This window comes from Cololabis saira, chromosome 22, assembly GCF_033807715.1.
Source record: "Cololabis saira isolate AMF1-May2022 chromosome 22, fColSai1.1, whole genome shotgun sequence".
Lineage (NCBI taxonomy): Eukaryota > Metazoa > Chordata > Actinopteri > Beloniformes > Belonidae > Cololabis > Cololabis saira.
The window spans coordinates 29412869-29423947 of record NC_084608.1 but is presented as its reverse complement, the minus strand read 5'-3'; the positions used below and the strand labels follow the sequence as shown (position 1 = coordinate 29423947).

General features: G+C 43.3%; 1 protein-coding gene across 1 annotated transcript in view; it reads left to right on the top strand.

Annotated features, from left to right (window-relative positions):
* Positions 1–1644: 1644 nt before the first annotated feature.
* Positions 1645–11079, top strand: part of LOC133423390 (protein NLRC3-like) — a 10967-nt gene continuing 1532 nt past the window's right edge. Inside the window, exons 1-5 of the mRNA XM_061713571.1 lie at positions 1645–1828; positions 2633–2752; positions 8006–8241; positions 8333–10124; positions 10628–10858. Of these exons, the coding sequence (XP_061569555.1) occupies positions 1680–1828; positions 2633–2752; positions 8006–8241; positions 8333–10124; positions 10628–10858 (2528 nt within the window). The 5' untranslated portion in view covers positions 1645–1679. The remainder of the gene's footprint in view (positions 1829–2632; positions 2753–8005; positions 8242–8332; positions 10125–10627; positions 10859–11079) is intronic.

The window sequence follows — 11079 nt, the reverse complement described above, 5'->3', positions numbered from 1 at the left end:
AGCAGCAGGGGAGACCAGGTGAGTGTTTGTTCCTTCTTTTTCTGCTGCTGTTAAAGTGTCTGAGACTGAAACTAAAGAACTAAATATTTAGGGGACACGGTGGAGCAGCTGGTAGTGCTGTCTCACAGCAAGAAGGTCCTGGGTTCGATTCCTGCCGGGGACGCTGTGGGCGCTGAGTGCGTGTTAAGTTCCCTCGTGACTTCAGCACCCTGGGTGGGGTTGAACCCTCAACCCTCACCCTGGGTGGGGTTGGTGAAAGGTCTTTCTGTGTGGAGTTTGCATGTTCTCCCCGTGTTCCCTTGGTAGCTAATGTTAGCTTCCCTCACAAAAACATGCAGCAGTCCTGGCTCTACTGCCCCCTCTGGCCAGCCGGGGAAACACATGGGGGGATCTGGCCGGAATAACGTGATCCTTCCACGCGCTACGTCCGGCTGGAGAAACCCCACCCTGTCTGGTGAAAAGAAGCTGCTCATCCTCAAGTCAGGAGGAGACCTGAGCTCAGAGCAGGAACTCCTGGGGTTGGTAGAGGGAGCAACGCCCAGCACTGACTTAGCTAGGAGCACGGGGGGATAAAATGGGGAAAAAATCGTGATAAAAGTATTTAAAAAAAGAAGTAAATAGTTTGGGGTCAGATAAATGTGTCCTTGAGGACTCTTGTTCAGACGTTGGGACATTTTTGAGGAAGCAGTTAAGATAAGATAAGATTATCCTTTATTACTCCCTCAATGGGGAAACTCACATGTTAGCAGCAGTAACTTAACACACACATGCAGGGAAGGGGGTAAAAAAGTAAAAAGTAAAAATATATATATATAATTACAGGATATAGACAGTATATACATTGCGATGGAAATAAATGTAGTACGAAGGGGAAAAAAACTGTGCAAAAAAGCAGGTAGGATGAGTGTGAGGTAGACAGACAGATATTGCACATATGGTTATTGCACATCTTGTTATTGCACATGTTATTTCTTGTCCGTTAGCTACTGAGATCAGCCTGGTTGTTCAGTCTGATGCAGCGGGGAGGAAGGACCTGCGATGCCTCTCTGACATCCAGCTAACTTCACATTTAAGGGTCACATGACCTTCTGACATCACTTTCTGGTATACACTTTCTGGTGTGTGTGTGTGTGTGTGTGTGTGTGTGTGTGTGTGTGTGTGTGTGTGTGTGCGTGCGTGCGTGCGTGCGTGCGTGCGTGCGTGCGTGCGTGCGTGCGTGCGTGCGTGCGTGCGTGCGTGCGTGCGTGCGTGCGTGCGTGCGTGCGTGCGTGCGTGCGTGTTATCCTGATGTTCAGAAGATTTTTACAGATTCTACAAGTTTGATTTATTTCAGTAACTGAGACTTTTTTAAGCTCTAAGTTTCTATCTTCTTCAGAATTTTAGACTATTCTCTGTGAGACTTGAATTTAACACAAAGTTTCTTTGTAAGTCTGTTTCTCAGCGAGTTTTTTAATGAAACAGAAAATATCTTCTCCAGGTGAAGACTCGGCTTCACAGATCCCACCGAAAAAATCATTATCATCATCATTATCAGAAAAAAACTCTTTCTTCCTCCTCACGAGTTTTGACAAAGTCCTTCAGGGAAAGTTGTTACATTGATTTCATGACTTAGTCGCGTTCTAATAAAGTTTGTGTCTACAGATTCAAAGATGGTCGGTGTTTCTGGTTCATGTCTCTGAATGACTGAAGTCCAGAAGATGGATGATTGTGTGGAGAAAGAGGAGGAGAGACCAGAGTCTCCAGGATCCATCTGTCTGTCTATGAAGAGTGACCGGTCCAAAGATGATCCTCCAAACTTCAGTAAAGAACCTGGACCCTCAGACACAAAGTATGACATGACATTAAAAACTGCTAAAACAGGGTTTTTGGCAGGTTTGGTCACTTTGTAGTGTTTCTACTACTACTACCACTGCTACTACTGCCAGCATTACTAAGACAACTGCTACTATGCCTATTACTACTACTAATACTACTACTACTACCATTACTACTACTACTGCTACTACTACTGCTACTACTACTGTTACTGCTACTACTACTACTGCTACTACTACTGCTACTACTACTGTTACTGCTACTACTACTACTGCTACTACCACTACTGCTACCATTACTACTGCTACTAGTACTACTGCTACCACGTGGGTTATTGCAGGTTTGATTGTAGGTAAAATGCTTAACAATTTGTAATTGTTCTTGATAAAAACAAGTTATTTTTCAACACTTTATAGGTTTTGGAGGAAGGACAGTTTGGTGTTAAATCTCTGCACAAAAACTGTAAATGGATTCATCTTATTTTGTCATCAACAAAAGAATTTCAGTTCAATTAAGGAAGTGTTGAGTTTGAATCACTGAGATGTTCAGAGGGTCAGGAAGCAGGAATGTCCTAAGATCCCTCATCTCAAGGTTCCTGCAGAGGAAACATGAGCTCTGATGTCAGGAGGAGAGGAAAGCAGTAATCTGCTCCAGGACTGGATACAGACTGGATCAGGGGTGGACAATCCTGAAGCAGGAAACATCTAACACATGCAGGACTGTGGCTGTCAGGACCAGAGTTGGAGACCCTGCTGTAGATCTTCTTCAGTGCTCATCAGCAATATTATCAGTGACTGATGTGAATTTGTGTTTGCAGAGGTCGGTACCGCAGTCAGAGACCAGAGTCTCCAGGATCCATCTGTCTGTCTATGAAGAGTGACTGGTCCAAAGATCAACCTCCAAACTTCAGTAAAGAACCTGGACCCTCAGACACAAAGTAAGACAACTGTTGTTAACTGATTCTATGACTCATCATGACTTTATATTTTCTGTCCATGGTGGTGTAACCCACACACTAAACGTGTATGGTCACTAAAGGGTTAACGCTGCGCAAGTCAGTTTTTTGATCCTCGGCAGCACCCGTTGGAACGGCAGACCCGACCCTCCGCTGGTGTGCGATGTAATTAACGGGCACGCGGGACAAATAAAAAAGAAAGAGTGTCCTTGCATGTGAACAGTAAGGTGTAATGAGTACAGGTGAAATTATAAAGAAAAAAGAATAGAAGAGACGATAAAGTGTGCGGGAGAGAGTGCTGTATGGTGCAGTATTGCTGAGCGAATAACTTACATTGACGGAACTCCAACTGGTTTTTTTGAGACCCCCTTCAATTGTATGAGTGAGTCTTCGGAAATGATGGCGAGCCAGACCCACGGACGATGCTTTGGAGATTCCTGTCAGTAGACTGGCCAGCTGCTCTAGGGATTGACAAGATCATCTTGAACTCAGGATTTCCCAGCTAAGGAAATAACACCTACACTTATACCTACCCGGGTAGTGTACATAAGAGACACGAACAGCACAAGAAACCACAAAAGAACATTTACCAGTACAATAAAAACTGGACAAGTATTAGAAGGGAATTCTTTATTTTATTTTATTTTTTTAAGAAAAGAGCTCTATTTTATTTTGGGTTATATTTTTCCACTCACCGTAATTGTGATTATATATAGATTTTGTTTTGTGTTGGGGTAATAAAATTGTCAGTTCTTTATTAAAACGATATTCTTTCTTTATCCTCAGAATCTACAGTAGGTCTTAGTAGCTTATACTCTTTTGCAGTCTTCTAAGTACAAGTGCTACAGTGGTTTATTTGGTGTTTTAGGTTCTTCAAACATCATTTTTTCCTTCTGGTTCCTGTTTTTCCACCACTGAGTCTTCTGTGTTCCTCAACCATGTGGTCCTGCTGGTTCAGAGACCAGAGTTTGGTTCAGGATGAAACCAGCTCTCCAGATCGGTCCAGGAGAGTCTGCAGCAGTTTTAGAACTCTAGTACTCGTTGATGACATTAAAAACTACTAAAACAGGGTTTTCAGGAGGTTTGGTCACCTTGTAGTGTTTCTTCTTCTACTACTACTGCTACTACTGCTGCTGCTGCTAGTACTACTGCTGGTACTACTACTAATACCACCACCACCACTGCCACTTCTACAACTGCTACTGCTGCCACTACTATTACCACTGCTACTTCTACTACTACTACTACCACTACTACTACTACTACTACTACTACTACTACTACTACTACTACTACCACTACTACTACTACTACTACTACTACTACTACTACTACTACTACTACTACCACTTACTCCTGCTGCTGCTACTACTGCTACATCTGCTACCATCACTGTTACCACTGTGAGTTAATAACGTGGGTTATTGCAGGTTTGATTGTAGGTAAAATGCTTAACAATTTGTAATTGTTCTTGATAAAAACAAGTTATTTTTCAACATTTTACATGTTTTTGATGGAGGACATTTTGGTGTTAAATCAGCACAAAAACTGTAAATGGATTCAATCTTATTTTATCATCAACAAAGGAATATCAGTTCAATTAAGGAAGTGTTGAGTTTGAATCACTGAGATGTTCAGAGGGTCAGGAAGCAGGAATGTCCTAAGATCCCTCATCCCTGTGGAAGGTTCCTGCAGAGGAAACATGAGCTCTGATGTCAGGAGGAGAGGAAAGCAGTAATCTGCTCCAGGACTGGATACAGACTGGATCAGGGGTGGACAATCCTGAAGCAGGAAACATCTAACACATGCAGGACTGTGGCTGTCAGGACCAGAGTTGGAGACCCTGCTGTAGATCTTCTTCAGTGCTCATCAGCAATATTATCAGTGACTGATGTGAATTTGTGTTTGCAGAGGTCGGTACCGCAGTCAGAGACCAGAGTCTCCAGGATCCATCTGTCTGTCTATGAAGAGTGACCAGTCCAAAGATCAACCTCCATTATTCAGTAAAGAACCTGGACCCTCAGACACAAAGTAAGGCAACTGTTGTTAACTGATTCTATGACTCATCATGACTTTATGTTTTCTGTCCATGGTGGTTTATTGGATGTTTTAGGTTCTTCAAACATCACTTTTTCCTTCTGGTTTCCTGTTTTTCCACCACAAAGTCTTCTGTGTTCTTCAAACATGTGGTCCTGCTTGTTCTAGCTAGTTTGGTTCAGGATGAAACCACCTCTCCAAATCGGTCCAGGAGAGTCTGCAGCAGTTTTAGGACTCTAGTACTCATTCATGACATTAATAACTAACAGTGAAATATGTTTTGCTTGTAATAAATAGATAAATTAAATAGAAAACAACATACATTTTCATATAATTGCATGTGATTTAGTTTTGATACATTTTTCATTTATAAACTAGAATGAATCCTATCACACCTCCTATTGTACTCCTCTTATTAATAAACCTTTTATTTCCAGTTACAAATGTTACGCACCAGTTGTACCTTAACAAAGCCCCAGGTGCTTTTGTCAGATCACGGTCCAAGTGGCAGAAGATGGAAAATCCATCCTTTATGAGGCTTGAAAAACCAAGACAAGGAAAAACTGTAGTTTATTGTCTATTGATTAAAGGGGAGGAATGTACAAACTCAAAAGCACCTTACAGTCCGGGAATGAATGGACAAAAAAACGCTTGGAAGAATAAGTGGAAGAAGAAAAGGGAAACCGATCCTGGATCCTAATATCTCGCCCAGGCAAACTGGTTTTCCTAGTTTTTCTGGTGTTTTTCTTTCTTCCACTACTGGCATACACATAAACTTATGAATATAAAATGTATACACATAAATAAATAAATAAATCAGGGTGAAGTTAGGATTCTTCTTTCGAAACAAAGCCTGCTTCTCCCTCAGTGCTAGGAAGTATCTGGTAACATCAACATTCTTGCCCCTGCTGGATTATGGTGATGTGTTGTATATGAATGCATCTGCCTAGTGTCTGCGGTCACTTGACACTGTGTATCATTGTGCCTTGAGATTTGTCCCACCACTGTACCTTGTATGTCAAATCCGCCTGGCCATCTTTATATGTACGCAGGCGTATGCATTGGTTGCGCATTATTTATAAAACCCTTCTCGGATTGGTCCCTGCTTACCTTTGTACATATCTCCGTAGAAGCCAAAGCCATTATGGCCTGCGCTCACATGATGCTTTGCACTTCATTATTCCGCGTGTTCGCACTGAGCTGGGAAAAAAGAGCTTTTAAATTCGCCGCCCCCTTTGCTTGGAACACCTTTCAGAAAGACTTTAAACTGACGGACCTGATATCCTTCAAGGACTTTGGTTCGATCTTGAAGGACCTAGAGCGTGAAAGCATAGGACAGTGTCTCTGTACCTGATGGTAGTTATGTCTTCCTCAACATCTGCACTTTATATGATTGATGTAATTACCTACTGTTAACTGGCTGTGACCTCTTATGCATCTGCACTTTATAAGACGTGGTTTTATCATTTTATTGCTACTTTGTTCCTCTGTTGTTGTTTTGTATTCTGTCTTTTAACCTTGTGATTTTATTTGTTTTGACGTGCGCTGCTGCCTTCCTGGCCAGGTCACCCTTGTGAAAGAGATCCTTGATCTCAATGGGCTACTACCTGGTTAAATAAAGGTTAAATAAAAATAAATAAATAAGATCTTCCGGAGGCATCAGTTTTATTCCCATCTGGAGGCTGAAATCAAAAAGAAAAGCAGCCGCACTTTTACTCTCTGAGACCATCTGGGGTCCGTTTCACAAAGCAGGTTCAACAAACTCTGAGTCTAATCCTGAACTCTTAGTTGATCTACTCTGAGATCGGAAACTCTGAGTTTTCGGTTCCAGAACAGCGGATTTGAGGTAATTTACTCAACTCTAAGTAGTTTCACCTGAAGTTAAGCGCGAGCGTGAGGGAAATAAAAAGCCATCATCAGTAGAGCGCTGATACAAGGATTCACCATGGCAACCGGCGACACAAAAGAGCGACATACATTTTCTTTTTTTTCTTTTTAACTTTATTTATCTTTTCAATTTACAAAATCCCTTTGAGGAAACATTAGTTTGCATCTCAAGATCCACATACTTCACGCCACTGGAGTTAGAAGTGTTAATACGTGCATATGGCGAGTATGAGAGCATATTTTGGGGAAAAATATTTAATTTTATTGTCATTTAGATCAGGGCCGTCAATTGGGTACGGCAGCTGCCACACCTCGGCTTCAGGGGAAAATGTAAATGTTTTTTTTTTTAAATACATTTATGGAATTACTCTGTATCTATTTGTATTGATTTGTTCTATTACTTAATACATATAAAATAACTACAAATGCATATCAGAACAACATGATGGATTTCAGTAGGTATTATCTTTCCCAACACTTGTTCCCCCCTCATATCTTGAAATATCCCAGCGTCCCTGATGACAGTGGTCGCTATCAATCTCGTTTTTAGTGCGCTCTGCAGTGTTACTAACTTACAAAAATGAAAAGGAAGCAGACTACCACGCAATAAAAAAAAAGAAAGAAGGCAAGTGATGGGTCCAGAAGATATTAACGAGGCCGTTAGCCACTGATGGATTAATTATGCAAGTTCATCTCAAAGTAAGATATAAATCATCTTATACATCTGTTTAAGGGAAATATTTGACTTTTTTTTTACTTTCCCTCTCCTTTTTGCATTTGGACTTTAACTGTTTGAAGTTAAAATCTGATGTCCCTGTGATATTGTTGCACTGACATAGTGAATAAAGTGAACGAGTTAAATGGTGTTTGTTAGATAAGCCTTTTCTGCTCTCTAACTCTGCCGCTTGCTGTCCGTGGTGCAGAAAACAGATGTGTATTGCGTAAAGACCCATTGGCTGAATTGAAGCCACTGAGGGAGGAGACAGAGAGAAACTCCAGGTTCGCTGAAATAAACCTGGTCCCGACCAGGTTAGGTTCAGAGCGTCTGTTACTACGGTAACTGACCGAGAGCTTAAGTTACCTCTCTTTGTGAAACAGGCTAGAGTTACCTCTCTTTCTCTGGTTTGAGTTACCTCCCTTTGTGAAACGGAAAACTCAGAGTTTCCCTCATTTCAGGGTTAACAGACTCAGAGTTTTCACTAAACCTGCTTTGTGAAACGGACCCCTGATGTTCTGGACACTGTTGACTCATCTGGATATTTTTCTACAACAGTCAGAAATGACTTTAGTGATGAAGACATGTGTTCACAGAGGGAGGAAGAGGAGAGGAGTTTGTGTGGAGGAGCAGCCGTCCTGCTGTCCTTTGTGTCAGGACATCCTGAAGGATCCAGTCTCTAGCAGCTGTGGACACTGGTTCTGCAGACGCTGCATGAGCTCATATTGGGACCAGTCTGCTCCACCAGGACCGTCCTCCTGTCCCCAGTGTGGAAAAAGATCCAGAACCAGAGCTGGACTGCAGACAGCCAGTCAGAGCAGAACTGTACCAGGTAAGACTGAACTTCTGTCTGCTGATGGAATCATTTCTGACAACTGGAAAGACTTTTGTTCTGTAGTTTCAGAGTTCTTCTTGTCTTTCAGCAGATGCTGGTCTGCAGGAGGTCCTAGATGAACACAAGACCAGTCTGAGGAGGAGATGTGAACATGTGACTGAAGGAACTGATGAACCAGGAAGTAGAACCTCCCTCAACAGGATCTACACGGAGCTCTTCATCACAGAGGGACTGAGTGAAGAGGTTGATACCCAACATGAGGTGAGGCAGCTGGAGACAGCTTCCAGGATGAAGAGCCTCCATGACGCTCCAATCAGGTGCCAGGACATCTTTAAAGCCTTACCTGACCAACGTGGAGCCATCAGAGTGGTTCTGACCAACGGCGTCGCTGGCGCTGGGAAAACCTTCTCGGTTCAGAAGTTCTCTCTGGACTGGGCCAAGGGCTCGGAGAACCAAGACGTCACCGTGGTGATTCTGCTCTCGTTCAGGGAGCTGCACCTGATCGGAGATGAGCAGTTCAGTCTTCTCAGGCTGATCCAGGTTTTCCATCCATCGTTACAGAAGCTCACAGCAGAGCAGCTGGCTGCCGGGAAACCGTTGTTCATCTTTGACGGCCTGGATGAAAGCAGACGTTCCCTGGACTTCAACAACGGTCCGGTCGTGTCTGACGTCACACAGAGCTCATGGGTCAACGTGCTGCTGACCAACCTCATCCAGGGGAACCTGCTTCCCTCAGCTCTCCTCTGGATCACTTCCAGACCTGCAGCAGCCAATCAGATCCCTCACAAACACGTGGACAGGGTGACAGAAGTACGAGGCTTCACCGACGGCCAGAAGGAGGAATACTTCAGGAAGAGGTTCAGGGATGAAGAGCGGTCCAGCAGCATCGTCTCCCACATGAAGACATCCAGAACCCTCCACATCATGTGTCAACTCCCGGTCTTCTGCTGGATCACTGCTACAGTTCTGGACCACATGTTGACCACAGAGCAGAGAGGAGAGCTGCCCAAGACCCTGACTGACATGTTCTCCCACTTCCTGGTGGTCCAGACAAAGAGGAAGAAGAACAAGTACCAGGAGGGACATGAGACGAGTCCACAGGAGCTGACGGAGGCTGACAGGGACTTTCTCCTGAAGCTGGGGAGGCTGGCGTTTGAACATCTGGAGAAAGGAAACATCATGTTCTACCAAGAAGACCTGGAGCAGTGTGGTCTTGATGTCGCAGAGGCCTCGGTGTACTCAGGAGTTTGTACCCAGATCTTCAGGAGAGAGTGTGAGATCTTCCAGAAACCTGTCTACTGCTTTGTTCATCTGAGCGTCCAGGAGTTCCTGGCTGCAGTCTACGTGCTCCACTGTTGCTCCACCAGGAACACAGATGTGCTGGAGAACTTCCTGGGAGGAAACTCCAAATACTCATCTCTGGATAAGTTCCTGAAGAGAGTCATGCAGAAATCCCTGGAGAGTAAAAATGGCCACCTGGACCTGTTTGTCCGCTTCCTTCATGGTCTTTCTGTGGAGTCCAACCAAAGACTCTTAGGAGTTCTGCTGAACCAGACGGAGAACCATCCAGAAACCATCCAGAGAGTCATCAACAACCTGAAGGAGATGAACACTGACAGATTCTCTCCTGACAGAAGCATCAACATCTTCCAGTGTCTGATGGAGATGAACGACCTCTCAGTTCATCAGCAGATCCAAGAGTTCCTGAAGTCAGAGAACAGATCAGAGCAGGAACTCTCTGAGATCCAGTGTTCAGCTCTGGCCTACATGCTGCAGATGTCGGAGGAGGTTCTGGATGAGTTGGACCTGAACAAGTACAAGACAACATTGTGGGGTCGAGTGAGACTGATTCCAGCTGTGAGGAACTGCAGAAAGGCTCGGTGAGTCCAGATGGATCAATAACACCATCAGTTAGCAGTTTAGTTCTTCAAATCTTGTTTTGATCTTGAAAATGAAAGCTTTTGAAGTCAGATGTGTTTGTTTTATTCTGGGTCACCTCAAGTCACCTCAGCCAGAGGTTCATGTTTCAAACACTTGATCTAGTTGATGTTTTTGCTGCTCAGAGATGAATCTATGTAACGGAGAAAGATGAAACATCAGAACCACCGGGGAGTTTTGTTGATGTGAATTTACAGCCAGTTTTACAGAGAACTCATCAGATCAAACATTTTCATTGAGTTTATTGAAGAAATTTACAAGTTTAAACGGCTCAGAGTTGTAAACCTACAATAGTTTTATGTGCACACGTGTGTACTTTGTACGTGACTTTAATTCTGGTAACTCTGGTTCTGTGATCTCCTGCACCGTCCTGTAACTCCTGTGGGTCAGTCTGCCTTTAAATCAGACTTTATTACGACTGACATCATATTTTCTCTCATCACAGATTTGTTGATTGTCATCTCTCAAAGACTCACTATGAAGTTGTTGCGTCCGCTCTGAAGTCCAACCCCTCCCATCTGACAGAACTGGACCTGAGTCAGAACCAGAAGCTGCAGGGTTCAAGAGTGAAGCTTCTGTCTGGTGGACTGGAGAGTCCAAACTGTAGACTGGAGACTCTGAGGTCAGTCCACTGGAGATGTTTCCACATTTATACAGTTATCACCACCAAAACTACGTACTTTAATCCAAAACATTTTCATGAAATATTTAATATCTGATAGGAAGAAACGTCTTTATTTTAGAAAAGTTCTGTCTCTAATCGAATAGAATAGAACAGAATAGGTACACAATAGGTCACCGGTACATTGGAATTCCTTTGCGTTCTCCCAAAAAAAGGAAAAGGATAAATAACTATACAAAAAACAATCAACATATAGTGCAATAACAATAATGTAC